The following is a 21,972-nucleotide window of genomic DNA, read 5'->3' as shown; positions in this document are numbered from 1 at the left end:
CCAACCCCAACACTGTGTACCTAATTAGAAGTACCAGATAACCCAGAACGTAAACTCAACAGTCTTGCTATTATTTCCTTTTTCTCACAAAGATAACTGTCAGGCTGAATTAATTTGCATTGCAGTAGAAATATGCAATCCTAATTTGGTGATTTTTTTCCTCCCTCTGTGCACAATGAATGACTAAAGGAGACACAGGAATTCGACATTTATAGTCCAAGTATTTCTTAACCTGTGCATGTCCTGACTACATAATTAAATAGCTAACCAATGAGTATGGAAATTAAAGACAAGAGATGTGGGAGGGTGGTGGTGGTGGTGGCGCACGCCTTTAATCCCAGCACTCGGGAGGCAGAGGCAGGCGGATCTCTGTGAGTTTTAGGGCAGCCTGGGCTACTCAGAGAAACCCTGTCTCGAAGGGGGAAAAAAGAAAAGAGAAAAAGAGAGAGAAGAGATGGGAACTAAAGGTTCTGCCGCTCTTTTTTTCTTTTCTTTTCAGAATAATACAACTAATTTTTCGCAATAGGATGTGGTTGTTGTTTGGCTTAAAATGAAAAAATATCAGTACTTAATAAGTCTAGTTAGTGAACATTTCATTGCCTTGCATTATCTGTGTGTATTTAGATTGGACCACATATATTAGCACAAGCAAAGCCAGAAGGAAGACAACATGATAGGTGAGTGATAGTTTGAGTCTAATCCAAAGCCAGATCTGTAGTATATAAGATCCAGATCTGGATCCTCCCTGGATGTAATTTCTTGTCTCTGACATTGTACTCAGATATGGTCAGCTCTACACTTAGTGTGGGGAAATGCAATTTTAATTGTAACTCTGTGGTTGCACTGGACTGCATATCAAGTACTAGGCTAAGCTAGTCATGGCTACATAGTGATATCCAATGTAAAAACTAAACCCAAACAGCAATCAAAAGGGTGAAAGATCTGTGTTTTTGCTTTTGGTGTGTGTATATGGTGTGTGTGTGTGTGTGTGTGTGTGTGTGTGTGTGTGTGTGTGTGTTTCCCCAACAAAGTGCTGTGGACTATTTTTCTCTCTCCATCCCTTGCTTTCTGTCTCCATCCTTTAGTTAGCTGTCACATGGTTCTAAGATACTTACTTTTACAATAATCAACAGTGTCTTATTTACCCAAGGCTGGTCTCAAACTCCATGTGTAGTAAAGGATGACCTTGAACTCCTGATCTTCCTGCCTCCATTTCCCCAGCACTGGGATAGCTGGCATGTACCACTATACATAATAGTATCAGGGATGGGACACAATGTTTCATGCATGCTGGGCAAGCTGAGAAACTTCCTTAGCCCTAGGTATTTCTTACTCTGCTGAAGGAATTTGTAACTTTTTTTTCCTTTTGATTGTTGAAGACTAGAGTAGCTTAAACCTATGTTTTTTTGAGGGCAGAGGCTTGGTCCTATACAGGGATTCAATGCCAGTGGGGCAAAATAAATAAACAAAACAGTTTTAATTTCCCTGTTTTTTAAACCACACAGTAAAGCTTTAGGTTGGTAAGTAGGTAGGTAGATAGATAGATAGATGATAGATAAATAGATGACAGACAGATAGACACAGATATATAATCTATTCAGAAAAGAAGTCCCTCACCAGAACAAATGCCAAGCCCCAGAGCATAGGCTTTGGGAATATCAAACCCAGAATTACCCAGCCCCAGGGCACCCCAGAATCACCCCTAGGTCCACAGGAAAGCAGAGCTGGGGTAGGCATACTCCAAGGGAGCATGAAAAATCCCAGTAGGTCCCAGGACCTTCTTTGCAAACATTCTTCTTCCTAGCAGGACTAAGGGACAAGGTACAGAGTCTGTGCCTGCCTACTTTAGGTTTAAGACTCTAAACCCTAAAGTCTCCTGGGTTTGGTTCTTCATCTGTCAGTCTCTCCCCATGAGCACTGGACATAAACAATCTTTGCCTGTAAAGACATGTGTAACTTGATTAAGAAAGGAGGTATTTGGGGGCTGAAGAGATGACTCAGAGGTTAAGAGCACTGACTGCTCTTCCAGAGGTCCTGAGTTCAAATCCCAGCAACCACATGGTGGCTCACAACCACCTGTAATGAGATATGGTACCCTCTTCTGTGGATACACACAGGCAGAAAGCTTTATACATAATAAATAAATAAATCTAAGAATGGAAAGAAGGAAGGAAGGAAGGAAGGAAGGAAGGAAGGAAGGAAGGAAGGAAGGAAGGAAGGAAGGAAGATGTCCTCGAAGACTGAGGATTCCCTTGAACTGAATGAATGGGACCTGTGAGCCCTGTTCTGCGGGTTCCTTTTGAATGGCTCTGGAGTCAGTCCCTCAAGGGATGGCCTCTTGAGGAAATCTTCATTGTTTATAGAAAAGGCTTTTGAAATGACTTGAGGGCTCCCACACTCCCATCTAGTAAGAACTGTGAACTGTGCACCTGACACAAACTGTGTGTTGTTTACTTCCCAGGGGAAAGCTTTACTTTAAAACAACTTCATTAAGATATAACTTACTTATAACAAGTTAGGACACCCTCATCTTTGTGTTTGCTTATTTCCTTTTATTCTTTTGAGACACCCTAATGCAGAGCGGAACTGTCTTGAACTTACTTTGTAGTCAAGGATGACCTTGAACTAGTGATTCTCTTGCTTCTATCCATCAAGTGCTAGGATTACACTTGAGCACACCTTCCTGTTTTCTTTTTGAGAGAGGGTCTTGCTGTATAACACTGACTGTCCTAGAAATCCTTATATAGGCCAGTCTGACCAGAAGTACTGGGCATCATCCTGTCTCTGCCTCCTGAGTGCTGGGATCCCAACACACCAGGCTTGTTTCCTTTTAAAGAACTAAAGTCTTGCTGTATTACTCAGGTTGGCCATAAACTCTTGGTACAAAGAAATCCCCTTATTTGAGTGTGATGGTGCATGCCTTTAGGAAGCAGAGGCAGGCAGGTCTCCCCGAGTTCAAGGCTCGTCTTGTCAACATGATCGGTGAATTTCAGGAGAACCAGGGCTTCATAGTGAGATCCTTTCTCAACAAGCAAAACAACAAAATGAAAAGAATAAAGAAAACTATCTTGCTTCATTCTTCTGAGTAGCTGGGCAACTTGTACAGGCCTCTGTGCCCAGTCTGCTCATTTTAAAGGTACAACTTGATGAGTGTTGAAAGTCATGCACACATGTGTAACCATCACCACAATCAAGATAGAGGACCTTTCTGACTACCATTGACATGTTTTCTGGTGATAATACTGGGGACTGACTAAAACCCACTCACATTCACACACACACACACACATCCACACGCCCACATCCACTCACACAGCCACCCCACCCCACCCCCACAGGCAGGCTACTTCCTCACCTCTAGTTAGCATAATGCTTTTGAGAGTCATCCACATCCTTGCATGTCAAAAATTTGTCTTTTTATCCTACAGTGCTAATCTGTTGCATAGATGTGTCACCGTTGTTTATCTGTTCACCAGTTGATGAACAGTTTGGGCTCTCCTGAACGAGTTGTTATAAAAGTACTAATATAAGCAAACTAAGCATATGAAATTTTTGAAAATTTGACGAAACTGATCCAAAAAATTAGAAAATAGGGCACTCCTCTGGGGTGTCAGAGAACAAAGAGTTGAAAATCAAGTTGAAGAGCAAGCCACTGGCTTTATATAAAGCAACTAAACCAAGATTGGGGGTTGGGGATGGGGCACTCCCACTGAATAAAGAGGGTTGCTGACCCGGCATCTTCGCAGCATGGGAAAGATGGATTGCAGCATCACCTCACCTGTAGGACAGAATGATACATGCACTAGTCGCTTAATTTTGACAGGGACTGGAATTGAGCCAAATAGACTCAAGCCTGTTTTCCTGTCTACTTCTTCAGGGTATGCTTGATGGCCTGTCCAGACATAGAAACAAAGGGCTTTATTTTCAGACTCAGAAGGACTTTCCTGCTATGCAGCTTTGGACAGGGCTGTTGGAAAGATGAGTTGTGTAAATCACTTTGTAAGTGTCTAGTACCTTAGCAGGACCCAGTGAGTTGGTATTGTACTTGAAGTCGTGTTTTTAAAAAAAGTTTCTTTAGGATGTCATAATACTTTATATAGTTTTAAAGCCACATCAATTTCCTCCTCCATTATTTTTATAAGTATCGAAGAACTGGATTAAGCCAAATTTGGGTAGATTTAGCAGCATATCCCATCAGTTCTAGGAGCTCTGGGTGTCTTCTTCCTTTACCTGTGTCCTCTGTTGTAGCTCTCTGGTGAACCTGTCTGAACTCAGCACCTACCCTGGAGCCCTGACTGCGGGTCTGGGTCCGTGTAGCCTGGGGTTTTTATCTGGGGCCACTCGGGTTCATGGGTTCCCTCTGCATCTGCGGGCCCTCTGTGGTAGACTAGCAGGAGCACTAGATGGAACTGGAAGGCATGGGTTTGAATTCTGACTTTATTGCCCCTGTCCCCGGGTAACACATTGCCTCACTAGACTGCAACCGGGTTACACGACACATTGCTGCCAGACTGTCTCAACAGATGGCGGTGTTGACTCTTGAGCTCGTGCACTAATTATCCAGTCTTTTTACACTTCCCGCAGTCTCCGAACTCCCTTGGCTGCTTTTGTAGCTCAGATGCAAGGATCTGTGTTGAGTGCCCAGGAATCCCTCAGTGGAGATGATTCTCGTCCTGAATTAACGCTCACCCTGTAGGAAAGAAAGGCGGGGCTGTGTCCTGCCTCCTCAGGGCTTAGGCTCTCACCTGGGTTTTAGCTTAAGGGTTGGCTCTTAAGGGACTGTTCTGGGGTAGGGGATTGGGCTGAGTTGAGCTGATCCTGCACGCAATCTGCCAGGGAGCCAGGAGTGGCTCTCAGCTCCCTCCCCTTTCCAGCTCCACAACTCCCTAACCCACCACTCCCGGGCGCCGGCCCCTTTGCGGGGCATCCTTGCGGCTTTCATTCATTCGCAGCCTCTGGTGCGGGTTGTAGCCCCCCTCCCTCTAGGCTGCCTCGCTAGGCAGGGTTTCCACTATACTCCCTCCGTGCAACAAGCCCGCTGCCTGCCCTTCCCCCTCAGCCGGGGGACACACACTCCCAGGTGAAGCTGGGAAGAGGCGGGGTAGCGCTCTGCCGCCGGCGCGGTTTGAACGCAAGCACGCGGGCCCCATTGGGTAATCATTCCCGCCGGGCGGAGCCAGGTGGTGCTGCTTTCCAGCACCTTTGCTTAAGGTTAAGCCAAGTGTTTCCTATTGCTTTCCGGGAGGCCGCTAGTCAGTCGTTTTTCCTTGAGCCACTCCCAATCCACCCCCTCCCCAAAATGAAAGGGAGATGTTTCTGTAAAAATTCCTAAGATATTTGGGGGCGAACCGCGGGGCCACAAAGTCATGCCTGGTTGCCTTAAGTTTGCATTTTTATTAAGGAAGAAGATAAGCAGAAGCCAGTGAGAGCTGGGAATTGTTTACTGTATACATGTGATATTTGAACTTTTCAGATTAAAAAAAAAAATATGTAACGGAATACTATCCTAAGTAATGTAGCTTCGAAAATGCGTTTAAGAAGAAGAAATTTAGGGCAGGAGAGATGGCTCACCTGTTAAAGGCTAGGCTCACAACCAAAAATACAAGAAAAAGAAATTTAGCCACGCTAAATTTAGCCATTTGGTGGTACATGCACGCCTTTAACCCCAGCATCCAGTGGGCAGAAGTAGGTGGGTCTTTGTGAGTTCAAGGCCAACTTGGTCTGTATGAGTTCTAGAACAGCTAGAGCTACATAGCGACACACACCATTCATTCATTCATTCATTCATTCTCTCTCTCTCTCTCTCTCTCTCTCTCTCTCTCTCTCTCTCACACACTCACACACACACACACACACACACACACAGAGCTAGTTAGAGCATAAATAAAGACCAGGTAGCCTTGTGCAGCCACACCTGGCTCCTACCTTTTTATTTTCAGCTACACCTGGTCGATTGCCAAGTTGGTTCCCAGCAGTTTTGTAACATACCAAAGGGGAACAAAACGGATTCTCATGTTTTCTCTCCCCGTCTCCTTTTATTTTTCCAGTCCAGAGCGCAACCACCAGAAGACGCCAGAAGGAAGCCAGTGTTGGGGAAACTTGGCACTCTTTTTACGGCTGGAAGGAGAAGGAACAGCCGGAATGGGTTAGAGAGTCCCACCAACTCAAATACCAAACCCGCCTCTGCTAAACTCCCTGAAACAGAGAGTGAGAAAAATAAGGCTCAGGGCAGCCAACCGAAGGCAACCAACGCGGGCTCCGGGCAGGAGGCAGAAGGCCAGCCTGCAGAGAGCTTCGTTCAGACAACCCCCTGCGACGCCGAACTGTCACCTTGCTCCAGCAACGGTGTAGGGGTTGTGCAGCAGTGCCACGATAGTGATTCAGTCCAATTAGAACCTTCGCAGGCAGAGGGAGAGACTTTCCCAAATGCCACCACCGCTGCCAAGGAGCTGCATTCCTCACCGGGGAATTGCTCGGGGCTGGAGAGCGCAGAGACGCCCGCCCGCAGTCCGGGGGAGGACGCGTTGCCAGGCGCCGCTGGCCTCCAACCAGAGACCGCGAGGGGTGTGTCGGGGTCGCCACCTGAGGAGCACCTCGTGGGAGGACCTGGAGAGGCCCCCGACGGAGCCTCTGGCGTGGGTGCCGAAGCGGGCTCTCTGGGGGGGCCCGGGGACGCGGTTGCACCAGGTGAGCCTGCCTCCCTGGGCGCAGCGAACGGCCGCTCAGCCCGCTCCAACGACCGCGCGCATCCCGCCAAAGTGCTAACTTTGGACATCTACTTGAGCAAGACAGAGGTGGCACAGGTGGACGAGCCGGTCCCTCTAGCTCCGGAGACAGGCGATTGCGACGATTCGGACGACATGGAGAGGAGATCAAGCGGCCGCCGCTCGGGCCGGCGGAGGAAGTCGCAGAAATCCACGGACTCCCCAGGCGCGGACGCAGTGGCGCCCGAGAGCGCGGTCAAGGACGACGCGGTGTTCAACGACGAGGTGGCGCCAGACGCGGCCGCTGAGAACGGCTCTGCGGAAAGGAAAGTGAAATCCGCACACGCGACTCCCGACGCGGGAGCAGCCTCGGCCGCCAGCCCGGAGCCCAAGCCCAGCGCCGCTCCCCGGGGACAGCTCCGAGGAGAGCCGGACCGCGGCAAGCAGCTGACCCCCGCCTCGTCGCCCACCAAGCGGAGGGGTCGCAGCCGCGTCCCCGAGGCGGTGCCCGGCAGCGGCCCGCGCGCTCCCACCAAGGAGTCCCCACCCAAGAGGGCGCCAGCCGCGGCGGACGGCGGGGAGGAGGCGGGCCGCGTCGTCCCGCGCGAGCTCACGGTCCGGAGCAGCTCGCTGCTGCCCGAGATCAAGCCCGAGCACAAGAGGGGCCCGCTGCCCCACCACTTCGACGGCCGGGGCGACGGGGGCCGTGGCCGAGAGTCGGGCAGGGGAGCAGGAGCGTCCGACGCCGACGGCCTGAAGCCCAGGAACCATTTCGGTGTGGGCAGGTCCACTGTGACCACGAAAGTGACCCTGTAAGTAGCTGTGGAGACGGTCTGGGCAGGGGGCTGCTCAGGGTTGTGCGGCTGTCTGTAGCCCATGATTTTTTTTTTTTGGGGGGGGGTTTCTTCTTCTTCCTTCCCTGTTGAGAACTTCAAAGAGAGAAGGTGCCGTTTGCAGAGCTAAGGTTTAGAGTGTGACACATTTTTTTTTTTTTTTTTTTGGCAGCCTCCACTGTCAATTCCTGCTTTAATATAAGATCTGAAGTGAATGCAAAAATAAGGCATCCCTTGAGGCGCGCGGTGTTTATATAAACAGTAACGATAAGACTTAACCGCTTGATTTAGCTAATTATATTCTTTGCCCAAAGGTACAAGGGTGCTTCAGGGCAGTCCCAGGGAGCCAGCAGAATTTTGAGTGTGACCTGGTGGCTCTGACAAGGGAGATTTCATGAGAAATTTTAATGAAGTTAGTACATTGTTGTCCAAAGTAAGCGGAAAGGAAGTCTCTAATAATTCCGCCTTCTGTGACCTAGGGAGCCTGTTGATATTTTTGTTTCTGGGCTGGAAATAACTTTTCTGTTACGGAGATGGTAGCTGTTATTGCTGAAAATTACCCAAGTGAAAGGACGCCGAACAACCGACTGTACCCGCGCTCTCTTAAGTTTACCAATTTCGAAAGTGTTTACTGAGTGCCTTTGTGCTGTGTGCCATGGAGTGGGGGGGGGGAGGGGAAAGCATGACTCACACCTGTGATTCAGTCTGTTACCCCCCCCATTGTTTACGCCCCCTTGTGGCAGCAAGAAGCCCACACATTTAATAATGATGGAGTATTTTTGCTGAAGGGTTCTGGGGGTACAGGAGCTGGGGCTTGATGGTAACTGATTTGTGCGTGTAGGACAAGACGGGGAGGGCGCTCTATAGGACTGGTAGCCTGAGCAGGTGGAAATTATCGAGTGCCCAAGTTTTCCTGCTTTGACTCACACATCGATCAAAAAGGCATTTGCAGCCTTGCCGTTTTGAGCAGAACGGCTTCATTCTATCGGATTTCTTAAAAGGAGTAAGCGTTGAAACAGGTCTGTTTGGAAGCCAGCAGGGAAATGTGCTTGATGAATAACGTTGAACTACCTCACCAGCTGGCAGCCTGAAGGCAATTTCACATAATGAGCTATTTATTCTGTAACGGTAGCGTCAGGAAAGTAACCTGCGTGAATGATGCCCATTATTTGTGGAAGACCAGTGTGAGGGAACACAGAAACCTGCTAAGTCTCAGCTCAGAGAAGCGGCAGGACGCTCCACCTGTCACCCAATCAGAAGACAGCAGTGGAAAAACCAGAAAAGTTACACTGTTAATAAGGGACCGGGTAAACAGGTTCAGGAAGGGATGTTACAATGGAACTCTTCTCTGGGTCCTCATCCTACCACAACTGAGCCAAGTGGCTTTTTTCCGCTACTGATTATTATTTTTTTTTAAACCACTCATTTTTTAAACATTCCTTTCATGCCTTAACAATGGTGCACTATTTTGTCTAGTTCTTTAGTTCTGTTATGGCTGGATATTAGCCAAAGATATTGAGAAACTGTGATTTGGTTCTTTGATGGGCTCACCCTGTAGCCCAGGGTGGCTCCTAGATCACCATGTAGCAGAGGCTGGCCTAGAACTCAAGGCAGTTTTGCTACTTTACAGAACTACAGGGGTGAGCCTGGCTTGGGAAGTGGGGGTGGTGCATCTGATCAAAGAGTTAAAGGAAAAAAAAAAAAAACATATCACCTGGAAAATGATGACTGAATTCTTCACGTTCCTTTTATAGTATATTGGCCCTTTGGACTCCCTCTCACGTCTTAATGAAGGCATTACAACACGAATTACAGGAGCCTTCCTTTTAATCAGCCCCAGCTGGGTTAATTGCACTGACTCTTGGTAGCAGGGCTTAATAGTAGAGAGTTTGAGTTGTAAAAGATGCTTTGATCTGGTATAAATCTTTAATAAGCAGACATGCTTCCTACCCTCCAGGAGCCATGGGCTTACCTGGAGTGCTTTCCACTCGCATCCCAAATGCACTTTGATGTCCATTGCTATGCACCTTCTTGTGCTGACTGGCCACATTTAAAATATATATATATATATATATATATATATATATATATATATATATATTCGGGATGTCACCTTTGCTCATTAATTAATACAGCAATTGGAAACCCTGTGTTTCTTGTCTCAGGAGCTCAGACTTCAGTCCTGGAGCTTGTTTTTCTGTTTTTGTTTTTTGAGACAGGGTCTCACGGAGCCCAAGCTGGCCTCCAACTCACTCTGCTTGCCAAGGGTGACCTTGAACTCCTGATTCTCTCTGCCTCCAGATTACAGGCAGTGGCCACCAAGTCTGGTTTTTATTTGGCTCTTTAAGATGTGAGCCAGCAATAAGAGAGCCTGGGTATTTATGGAGATAACAGAGAAGGTGGTGCCAGGAGAAATTCATGAACACATGTCAAACTCACATATCTAACCTGGGCCTCTCATTGTAACCCTCTGGAGGCTCAGTAGGCACCATCTCCTTGGGAGCTGTGGGGTATGTGATGCCAGTCTGGAGAACTTGGAACTTCCCTATCTGATAAACCTGATAACTCATTGAACTCTTACCTACCCCCCATATAATCCCAACCCTCCCCAAGACCCCCACCCATCCCTACCCCACCCCCCCAGGGATACAGTGGAAAGCAGCTAGTGCTTATCCAGGTCTGTCTAGTCTGACCTCTAATGTGATGTCAGAGACTAAGCTCCTGCTTAGGTGGAGGCCCTGCAGCCAGCTTTGTGACCTCAGGGGAGTCGTTTACTTTCTCTACACCTCAGTTTTCGATTCAGAACAGAGCATCCAAGCTGTACATGGGGTAAACCAAATGTAACCTTGTAACCTGCCAAGTGCCTGGCGAGCCTGGTCTCCCTTTACTACAAACTGTCAAGTCCCTCCGCCTGCCCCAAGGAGCACTTATAAAATGCTTCATACAATAGAATAGTGGAAATGATTTTGACTGAAAACAGCTGTGGGGAGCCTCCCAGCCTTTGTTAGCCCTAGTGTGACCCCTCCAGGGGACTTCCAAAAATTCCCTTAATGGAAGTTTTAGATAAAATAACTGTCTGCTAAACCATTTAGGTGTTTTGTGTTACTTTTTAAGGTACAGATACAAAAGAGAATAGGCCAGAGACATGAAATAATTTGGCTATTGGCTAAGTCCATACAGATATTGGTGTGAGAGCCAGGGCTGGGGCCAGGGCCAGCAGTTGCCAACAGAACACATTTTGTTTCTATGAAAGAACACACTGTGTCCATTCAGAGGCATTATTTCCCATAGTAAGTAATTAGACCTGAGAAAAGTGAGAGAGGAGACTGCCCAAGAGTAAACAAATTACCGTATAGCCATATGATGGAATTTTATACATACATTAAAAAAAACTTATTAAGGAAAAAAAATTCAGGGACTTGTAAGTTATGATGATAACTCATCCTATTTCTTACCAAGAGGCAAGCTGCCAAGCCCAGTGAACACAGCAGTTTCCATTCTAGTGAAATATTTATGCATTGGAAACTGTTGGGAATGAGGCAGAATGTTGACAGCAGGGTTTATGAATGATTTAAAAACACTTTCCAGTTCAGGAGAGAAAGCTCAGTGGGAACAAAGCAGGGACCTGAGCTCCAATCCCTGAGACCGTATAAAAGCTGGTCATGGGGGTGTGTCTTTGTTCAAAACATTCCTGTATGGAGGTGGAAGGTGGAGCCAAGAAGGCCTGGCAGCTTCCAGTCCTGATAGCACGGTGTGTGCAGGGATGAACATCCAGAGGCTGTTCCTCAACGAGATAGAGGTGGGACACCCATGGTTGTCCTCTGAATTCACACAGGCATAAACACACACACACACACACACACAGAGATTAAAAAATATATACATACGCTTTACAAATTCAGACGGTGAGCACATACATAGAGTAATTTTAAGGGGATGGATGGCAGATAAGGGGATGGATGGCAGATACAAACTATCCTAAGAGGCAATACTAGATGAATATGTTTTATACTCTACCTTTTAAAGTAGGTTTGAACAGTGGGCTTAAACTGTTTTTATTTTTCTTTATTTTTATGTGTATGGGTGTTTGGTCTGCATGTGATTACATGCATGCAATGCCCACAGAGGCCAGGAAAGGGTGTTGGATTTCCCCTGGAACTGGAGTTATAGTTGTTTTTGAGTTGCTAGGTAGGTGCTGGAAATTGAACTCAGTTAAGAGTCAGTGTTCTTAACCACTGAACCAACTCTTCTCTCCTCTGCATGAGACAGTTCTTAAAAAGTTATAAGGAGGCTGGGCCTGGTGGCTCCTGCCTATCTTCAGCCAAGCAGTGGGCTCCAGGCCTGCCTTAACCATATGGCACCTTGTCCCCAAACACTAAAGGTGAATAAAACATTACAATAAATAAAAATGCATAAGTGATATCTGGGAAACTCATCTACATCTTGAAAATATGGGGATGCAATAAATATTAATTTTTTTGTAAAGTTCCTTATACCTTGCAATGTCCTCCAATCCAAATGACAATCATCGTGAATGCATATTAATTGATTGCCAATCACTGTGAATGCACATTAGTACTTGGTAAGTTAATAGTTCCATAGATTTAGCTTCTGTCGTCTATAGGTAAGATATCCCTTGAAAATACTTTCTAATATTTGTATGATTGTTTAAGGGGTTTCATGGAAAAGCAACCTCCACACCTGGAGGATGTGAAGTTTGTAGCCTTCTGTGAGCTGGTTTGTATGTTCACTTAACACCAGGCTGCTGCTAACTGTCCACTGCTTTTTTTCCTTGCAGCCCTGCCAGACCCAAAAATGTGGAACTCAATCTGAAAACCCCAAAGAATCCTGACAGTTTGGGAAATGAGCATAATTCATTTAGCCAGCCAGTTCATAAGGGAAACACTGCCAACAAAATCTCCTTATTTGAAAACAAGCGGGCTAACAGTAGCCCTAGACACCCTGACATCCGCAGCACAAGGAACAACCCTCCCTCTAATAAGACATTTGTTGGGAGAGCTAAGCTAAACTTAGCCAAGAAAGCCAAAGAAATGGAGCAACCGGAAAAGAAAGCCTTACCAACCAGACACCAGAATGGCCTGGTGGCCAAGGAACCATCCACAGATGCCAAAGGCACAGAGGAAGTCCCGAGCCCCAGAGAAGAGATTCTTCCGGCCACCAGCGGAGGAGGAGGAGTGCCCACAGAGGATCGGGTCCTCTGCCCTGAGCCTAATCAAAGGGATGATGCAGATGTGCAAACAGATGCTGCCTGTCCTTCTCTGCCAGTGCCCACTGTTCTCGCTCCTGCGGAGGACCCTGAGTTCCCCGGAGAGCCCCGCCCAGAGGCCGCCGACAGCAAAAACCTTGTACTTGACAACATGAGTAATGCTGCACAGGACACCCCTGCCATTCTCAATGCCAGAGAGTCTCCTCCAAAGCCACAGGGTGCAGTTTCTGACTCACAGCCCGCATCTGGGTCATCTAGGGAGTCTTCTCTCCCGCCTTCTGATCCCATTGCTGAGGACACTTTTCAAGATGGCTGTCTTCAAGTTTCCGTACGCAGTTTTCCATGCCCTGATCTAAAAGTGTCAGGAAACCGCAACGAATGTGATTTGCCTGTGTCTCCCAACACTGAGTCAATGCCAGTCTCCAAACTTGGAGGGGGAGATGCCAGCCACACTTCCTCCCCAGAGCACAGCTCAGAAACCGTGGGGAATGAGTGTCCATCCAAGGTGCTCGTCCAGGTCCGGTCCTTTATACTTCCCGTGGAGAGCCCTCGGGATGTGAGCACCCAGGTCATCTCAGAAAGCTCTGAGGTTAGAGAGGTGCAGTTGCCAAGTTGTCACAGTAATGACCTTGAAGTGGTTTCTGTTGCCCCTTGTGCTCCCCAGCAGGAGGATGTACCTGGCACATCACCTGTGCACACCCATTGCACAGAGGAGCATGTGACACAATCTCACCCACACATCACACAGCCGGGACCCTCGAAGGCTCTGCCTGTCCAGGCTCCAAGTCAGAACAGCAGCAGAACAGCCCCGAAGGCTGAGTTCAGCCCCATCCACTCTCCCAGCAGCAAAGGTAATCCAGAAAGTCCCCAAAGGCCAGGCCAAAATTTCACTGGCCAGAATACCCCTACCAGTCTTTTGAACATTTCTGCTAGTAGTGACGACAGTGTCTTTGACTCGTCTTCTGATATGGAAAAATTCACTGAAATTATTAAAAATATGGATAGCACAGTATGTGTGCCCCAGAAAAAAAAGAAGGCCAGGATCCCAAACTCTCCAGCCCCCCACTTCGTCATGCCTCCGATTCACGAGGACAGTTTGGAGAAGGTGTTCGATCCCAATGTGTTTACCATTGGCCTGGGGAAGAAGAAGGAGAGCCAGCCAGAACTGTCGCCAGCCTCGCACTTGATGCAGAATCATGACCCCATATCCAAGCTGAGAGCGAAGCGTGCGTCCACTGAACAGAGTGTGCTCTTCAAGTCCTTGCAGGCTAACACTAATGGGAAGAGTGACCCTCAGACAACCTCAGACGTGAACGACAAAGAGAACAGGGACATCACCAACGGTGGCGTGAAGAGATCAAGGCTGGAAAAAAGCACGCTCTTCTCAAGCATGCTCTCCTCTCTGCCACAAGACAAAGTCTTTTCTCCCTCTGTGACGTCAGTCAACACCATGACCACATCTTTTAGCACTTCCCAGAACAGATCTGTATCTCAGTCTTCAGTGGTGCAGCCCAGGAAGGAGGGTGACCCGCCCTGTGGCTCAGACAAAGAACAGCCCCATCTTGCGCTGCACAACTCCGTAAAGGTCTTCAATTTCAACTCATCAAATACATCTCAGCCGGGCTTGAAAAGCCCAAGCCACATGGAAAAGGAAGACCCGGCTTCTCGGAGCAGCCTACCCTTGCCAGATTACAAACATTCTGACTTACCCAAACGGAAGAGCAGTGAACACATGGAAAACCCTAACCCTGTGGAAAGCGTTCTCAAGTCAAACACGCCGAATGCGGGGGCCAATGACACGGACTTCTTGGGCCTTTTTAAATCCAGCCGGTATGACCCAGGCCTTTCTTTTTCTGGAATGTCATTAGCAGATCCTATGGTAGGTACCAACTGTTATTTAGTTAGGTGTTTCTAAACCTAGAGGCCCAGGCCCTTCTTTACAGGTGGTTGTGTGTGATAGCTTCCCATTTGTTCACCTTGTAGTTTTGTTTTATCTATTTTTGTTGTTGGCGGGTTGTTTGATTGTTTGTCTTGTTTTGTTTTGTTTTGTTTTTGAGGCAATGTTTCTTTGTGTAGGCTGTCTTGGAACTAGTTCTGCAGACCAGGCTGGCCTCAAACTCACAGAGATCCACCTGCTTCTGTTTCCCAGTGCTGCGATTAAAGACCTGGGCCACCATCTCTCAGCCAGGCTTTTTTTTTTTTTTTTTTTTTTCCACCAAGTTCTTTTAAATCTGTGTACAAGGAACTTAGAGGTTTCAAGGGGGGGGGGGGGGAGACACCAAGATACCTCCCACCCCACCCCAAGACACTTGTGGTCCAGCAGGGAGAATAAGTTATGTGTTTCAAGGCATTTGGGAACGTCGTCCGTGTTGTACTGTGAGAAGTATAGAGAAGATGTATAAGAGTTAAGAGACCCAGGAACCATTTTCTTCTCTGTAGAAACACTCAGCTGTGCTATGTTTAGAGTTTTGAAGACGCGTGAAACAACTTCCTCTATTTGCAAAGGCCCCACCAAACCCAAGTGCCTCCTCCTCTGTTTCCTCCTGTGCTGTGGGTTTCACCCACCCCTCCCCAAGTGTCCACTGCTCATCCCAGGGAGACAGGAAAGTACCTAAGTGGGACCTCAGGTTTGGAGCATAAAATTTTGTTTGCATGGAGGGAACTGCAAAATATGACTTTGATCTCGTCCTCTGATCTGGCTGCCGGTTCTCTTTGCTGGTGCCTAAGACTGGATTTAGGGGCCTTTTGTGCCAAGCATACTGCTACTGAGCCACTCGGGAGCCCAGGAATTGTTTTCATGCTGATTTGTGCCCTTCTGCTCCCAAGCTTGCTGGTTAAGCTGAGGGGGGTTGTGAATGGAACGTGCTTTGCAGTGGCCCAGCTATGAGACAGCTGCCAGGCCAGGGGAGGCATGACCACAAAAAAGACCTGGCACCTTCCTTCTGAGCAGGGTGCTGTAGCAGCAGTGAGTTGTGATGGTTTTGCTATAATCCCACCACGGACTGTGATTTTGGAGGATTTTGCAAAATAATACAGTTGCCTAGTTGTGACGAAGCCTGTCTGCAGTCACAGCACTCAGGAAGCTGTAAAGTTCAGAGGCCTACCTGAACTTTGTAGCACACACACACACACACATACACACACACACACACACACACAGGTTTTCAGCCGTGCTACATACAGATCCATTTTCATTGATTTTGTGAACTAGTAGGTTTCAAACTTTTGGCCTTAGGACCCACTTTCTTTCTGTTTTCTTCTTCTTTTTTTTTTATGGTTTTTTTTTTTTTTTTTTTTTTTTTTTGAGACGGTTTCTATGTGGTTTTGGAGGCTGTCTTGGAACTAGCTCTTGTAGAGCAGGCTGGTCTAGAACTTACAGAGATCTGCCTGCCTCTGCCTCTCGGGTGCTGCTATCAAAGGTGTGCACCACCACCGCCCAGAGACCGCACTTTCTTTTAAAGATTAAGAACTCCAAAGAAAGAGTTTTTTTTTTTTTTGGGCAACTGTCTGTGTTAAAACTTGGTCCTGGGAACATAAACCACCAGAGAACAGACATATAGGTCCTTTAGCCTTCAGAGTGATAGAACACCTTACAGAGAAAAAGAGCAGAAAGGGCAGATAAACTTTCTGTTACTGTGAAAGTAGCTTTGAACTCATGGGGCAACAAGAAAGACTCTTGGGGACAAACGTCCCCCCCCCACAGCACTGGGGAATGAGCCCACGAGCCTACCATTCTCACTGATTTACTCAGGCTGGCCCTGAACCTGTGTTCTTTATGCTTCAGCCTTTGGATGGAACCGGATATAGAACTAGTCTCCCTGGGGCATTTTCATTACCCTTTGACAATCTACCTGTACCACATAGAAATCCTAAAAGTTTTCTCAAAAACAAAAAACAAATAACAAAAACAAAACCAGTATCTCTCAGGCACAAAATTTCTGCCTGTCCATTTCCCATTCATTATGCCCTTGTTCCTATTAATTATTCCCATTTCATTTATTACTTGGCTATAACCTGACAGAATATGATTTTTAAAAAAGTTTTCCTTAGGCTCGGGAGATGGCTCAGGTGTTAAAGTAGTTGCTTTTCAGGACTGGTTGGGTCCCATGTAAAGTGTGTGTGTGTGTGTGTGTGTGTGTGTGTGTGTGTGTGTGTGTGTGTGTGTGTGCTGGGCAGGGTAGAGACAAGGTCCCCAGAGTCAGCCTGTCGGTGAACTGTGGATTCAATTGAAAGACCTTGCCTCAATATATAAAGTGATAGGTGACTACTCCCAAAGCCAGCCTTAGATCTATACACAAAAATCTATGTGCTTACACACATGAACACCCATGCACATACACACACACACACACACACACACACACAAAACAGGAAAAAGTAATTTCTCTCCAAAGCCAAGTCAGACTACATAAAAGAAAAAATAGTTTTACTGACATCTAGGCTTTTTATAATTTCTTTTTTCAAAATGTCTTTCTTTGGATCTTAGGCTTTGCTCATCGTGGCTTATTTTTAGTGTATTTCTTGGCTTTTGTTTTACATTTTTTTTCCCTTCAGTTTACTGACTTTTCACGTGTGCATACAGCAAATCAGCACTTGCTGTTTTCCACACAAAGAGGCTCGTTCAGGCCTTGTGGTCATAGTCCACTGGTGTGAGGCAAGAGGGGTGAGTTCAAAGGCAGGCTCGGGAGAGGCTTCCTGTTCAGCCTGGAAGTAGCCCATGTGTTGTAATATTTCACATGTGTAATTATTATTTTTATTGTCTTACACGCTACGAGTTTTACTGGTCTTGTCAGGTAATCTTGAAAATGATTACTTCTGAAGCCATGTAAAAAGGTACTCCATCAAAAACAAGGGGATTAAAAATACCATGTGCGGGACTGGAGAGGTGGCTCAGCACTGGTTGCTGTTGCAGAAGACCCGAGTTCAATCCCCTGCAAATGCATGGTGGCTCACAATCATTGGTAACTCCAGTTCCAGAGGGCCAGCACCCTCTTCTGACTTCCATGAACATTTTGGCACACATACATACATGCAGGAGAAAAAAATCATACACATAAGATAAATCTTAAAAAAATTACCACATGCCATGCATATTATGAAATGTGTTATACCTCTTTTTTCCTCTTTTCTCTTGCTGACTTGGGAATTAAACTCACAGCCTTGCCCATGCTAGGTGAGTGTCCTACCATTGTGCCAAATCCCTGACCCTCTTTTTACTTTGTTGTTTTGATACAAATAAAAGTCACTGAATATGCACTTTGTATCTTAGGTGGTCCGTGGGTTTGTGATCTTCTTGCCTCGTCCTTTCTTGTAGCTACATCTTCAGGAAAGAGTCCCTGGGCCCTGCACACTTTCATTTAGACTAGTACTTGTCACATGAGGGAGAAGTTACTGTGGCAACACAACATTCATAGACCCAAGGAGGGTGTGCATACGGACACATCAAATCCTCTTATTTCTTTCTAAATTAAGTGACTAATGTATTCCATTTCTTTCTTTCTTGTTAATTTGAGATTACTCAGATTCTTTGAAGTGAATCTGGTTGGTTCTTTTTCAGTGAATTGATATAAAGTGTAGTTCTGACTTTGGGGCCCTGAATTTTCTAGTACTGGTGGAAATACTCTAGACATTTAAATGAGTAGAAGCAATAATGGCAAATGCATTTGGGAAATCTTGTAATTTGATCTTGTAAATTCCAAGAGAACACTAACGTAATGAGTGCAAAGCGAGGTATACTGCATCTGTACTGATAAATGGTGAAGTGAGTTATGTTCTGACTCAGGCAGGGCTCAGGCAGAGAAAGACAGCTGGCCTATAATGCTGTAATTGTTTACTGTTTTTGTTTCTCTGATTGCAGACTGTTAGAGGAAGTGTACATAATAAACTCAATCCTCGGCCGGGGAAGGTAAGGTTATTTCATTTCTGGTCCGGGTTCTCCCTTGCTCTGCTGAAGGGAGACAAAATGCCACTTCCATTTTCTTGCAGATCGTGATATTTAGTGAGCCTGACGTCTCTGAGGAATGCATCGAGGTGTTCAGGGACATTGAGGACTGCAGCTCTTGGCGCCTCTCTCCAGTGATACTTGTGAAAGTTGTCAGAGGATGGTAAGAGTGCACTGCAGGCTTAGCTTACAGGGGCGTTAGGGTGACTACAGGCTTAGCTTACAGGGACATTAGGGTGACTGACTGCAGGCTTAGCTTACAGGGACGTTAGGGTGACTGACTGCAGGCTTAGTTTACAGGGGTGCTAGTGTGCACTGCAGGCTGAGCTTACAGGGGGGTTAGAGTGACTGCAGGCTGAGCTTACAAGGCGGTTAGAGTTAGTACAGGCTGAGCTTACAGGGGGGTTAGGGTGATGCAGGCTTAGCTTACAGGGGGTTTAGGGTGACTGACTGCAGGCTGAGCTTACAGGGGTGTTAGTGTGCACTGCAGGCTCAGCTTACAGGGGGGTTAGGGTGCACTGCAGGCTTAGCTACAGTCAGAAAAATACAGTAGAACAAACTTAACTTTCCCCATATATCTCCAAGTAACATTGTTGTGGATACACTGGGGTCCGTCATAGGTTTTTTCTCATGGAGTATCTAATGAGGTTGGTAAAAATTGCATTTGGGAGCTGGAGCATTGGTTTAGCAGTGAGGAATACTCTCAGCTCTCCTAGAAGTCCTGGGTTTGGTTCCCAGCACCCACATCGCCACTCAACACTGTCCTCCAGCTTCCTCTTCTGGCCTCTGCAGGTACTGCATTGCCCAGACATTCTTGCAGGCAAAACACAACACAAAATTCAAACATGTAAAAGTCAGTAAATCTTTTTTAAGACTTGTTTAAAAAACCTACAAGCAAAACTGGATCGGATAGCTCATGCCTATAACTCCAGCTCTCAGGAAGCTAAAAGAGAGTTTCTGAGTCCCCCGCCAGACTGTGCTTATGTATCAAGACCCAGTCTCCCTCCCACACACAGACTGCATGTGTGCGTACACTAACACCCGCACACATTCATCCCAAAGCTGGCGAGCTGGCTCAGTGGGTACAGGTCCTTGCCACAAAGCTTGGTGAAAGTGAGTTGTATTCCTAGGACACACACGATGCGGAAGAGAACGGACTTAAACAAGTGCCCTCTGATCACCACTTGATTGTCGTAGTTCATGCACACAGGCACATGCAAACGAGGCAACTTAAACAGTTGAGACAGGCTCTCACTATGTACACAGGACTTGTGGTCCTGTCTCACCATCTGGAGTAGTTGGAATGACGTTGTATACCACCAAACCTGGTTAAGACCCAAAAAAGTCACGCTTTTCAAAATCTCCATCTGACTAGTTACGCAACATCTTTTTCCAATGGGACTTTTAATATTTTAATGTCCACTCCTAAATAATGAAGATATTCACTAGAAAAGTGAAATGTGCTTCATTTTCAAATCAGAAGACTGAAAATTATGCTGAAAACAAAGTTTATAAGACAATTTTGTTCGTAGTGGGAGAGGTACTGTCTCTTTTGCAACCTTCTTTGTTTTGTTTTGTCTTAACAACTTATTTTTTTTAATTGTATGTATGTGTGGTTGTCTGTGAGGGCATGTGCATGTGTGTGCAGATGTCCATGGAGGCCAGAGGCATCAGATCCCCCTGGAATTGGAGGTAATGGGTGGTTGTGAACAACCCAGAATGTGTGCTGGGAATCAAACTTGGGTCCTCTTCAAGAGCAGTCCTCACAGTCCTCACACTGAATCACTGAACCATCTCTACAAAATTTTTTTTTTTTTAGCAACTCTTACTGACTTCGGGAGAGTGTGAGCCCTCACCATTTTCTGGGCTGTTTTTCTTAGTGCTGTGGGTTGCTGGGGAGAATCTTTCAAAAGTACTTTTGTTAACACACATGTAGTTCTCTGTATCACTGTAATCCATTGATTAAGCTGTGATGTATGCATCGCAGTCCCTCTAAGAAAAATGTGTGGTAATATACATGCAAAGGGAGGGTTCATCCAGAGAGCACCTATGATCACCTGTCAGTCCCCACTGTCATTCCATGGACGAGGGCACAGCAGTAACATTCTTCAGGATACCTGTGCAGTTCTCTAATTAGCTGAGGCCTGATAAGACCCAGTGAGGTTGGTCTTAGGGAGAGCTTACCCTATTTCTAGTTACTGATGTACAATACATATTAGCCAGAATTAAGTAATCATGCCTGCCTCCCTGTGAGAGATAATGGCTTTTCTGTTTTGTTCTCAGTTGGATTTTGTATGAGAAAGCCAATTTTGAAGGGCACTCCCTCGCTCTAGAAGAAGGTGAATTGGAACTCTCTGGTCTCTGGGGCATGGAGGAGATATTGGATGAAGAAGCAGAGTCTGATAAGCCTGTAGTGATTGGTTCCATCAGACACGTGGTCCAGGTTGGTTATGGGAAATGTAGAATTTGTTCAGCATCAGGAGTTGGGTGTCAGGGATGATTTTACTTTAAGGAAATCCTCATTTCATGAAATAAATGGGAAAATATTTGATGGATACTCTTTGGATATGTGTTCTATAATGCAGATATGTGTATACACAACAAGATAACTAGAAAAGAAACAGCCTAATCACTAGGTAGTTCTCATCATTAATCTACTAGGTAAGATTTTCGCTCTGGCTTCCACTCATATTACAGAGGAATGCTTTAAATGAGTAACCTGGCTTCGACAAATTCTCTAACAACAGACTGCTGTTTTTGTTTTTCTTTTTTGTTTTGTTTTTTTTTTTTTTTTTTGAGACAGGGTTTCTCTTTGTAGCCCTGGCTCCTGGAGCTAGCTCTGTAGACCAGGCTGTCTTTGAACACACAGAGATCTGCCTGCTTCTGCCTCCTGAGTGCTGGGATTAAAGGTGTGTGCCACCACCGCCTGACCTGCTTTTTTCCCCCTTTAGATTTACTTTATTTTTTATTTGTCTGTGTGTCTGCATGTGTGTGCAAGTATGTGCACAGGTGTCCATGGAGGCAAGAAGCCCCAGGGATCCCTTGGGGCTAGAGTTACAGGTGGCTGTGAGCTGGTGACTTGGCTGCAAGGGCGGAACTCTGGTCCCCTGGAAGAGCAGCAATGCTGTAATCGCTGAGTCATCTCTCCAGCCCCTGGCTTAGGTTTTTGATTGCTGCATGAAGTTCTGCTTTCCTTGAGTCATTTAAGGATATTTTACTTTAGGAAGACAATCTAGAAATAATTTAGCAGGAAGTGCCCCATTCCAG

The 21,972-nt window shown here is 46.4% G+C and overlaps 1 protein-coding gene across 2 annotated transcripts in view; it reads left to right on the top strand.

The window, feature by feature from the left end:
- Positions 1-21,972, top strand: part of Crybg1 (crystallin beta-gamma domain containing 1) — a 104,315-nt gene that overhangs the window by 48,804 nt on the left and 33,539 nt on the right. For both annotated transcript variants that reach the window (XM_051175593.1, XM_051175592.1), the window contains exons 2-6: positions 6,048-7,516; positions 12,336-14,643; positions 18,622-18,669; positions 18,750-18,868; positions 20,989-21,148. In XM_051175593.1, coding sequence (XP_051031550.1) covers positions 6,048-7,516; positions 12,336-14,643; positions 18,622-18,669; positions 18,750-18,868; positions 20,989-21,148 — 4,104 coding nt within the window. The remainder of the gene's footprint in view (positions 1-6,047; positions 7,517-12,335; positions 14,644-18,621; positions 18,670-18,749; positions 18,869-20,988; positions 21,149-21,972) is intronic.

Source organism: Phodopus roborovskii, unplaced genomic scaffold (genome assembly GCF_943737965.1).
Source record: "Phodopus roborovskii unplaced genomic scaffold, PHOROB, whole genome shotgun sequence".
Taxonomy (NCBI): Eukaryota; Metazoa; Chordata; class Mammalia; order Rodentia; family Cricetidae; genus Phodopus; species Phodopus roborovskii.
The sequence above is the reverse complement of the archived record's forward strand: the minus strand, read 5'-3'. Positions and strand labels throughout refer to the sequence as shown.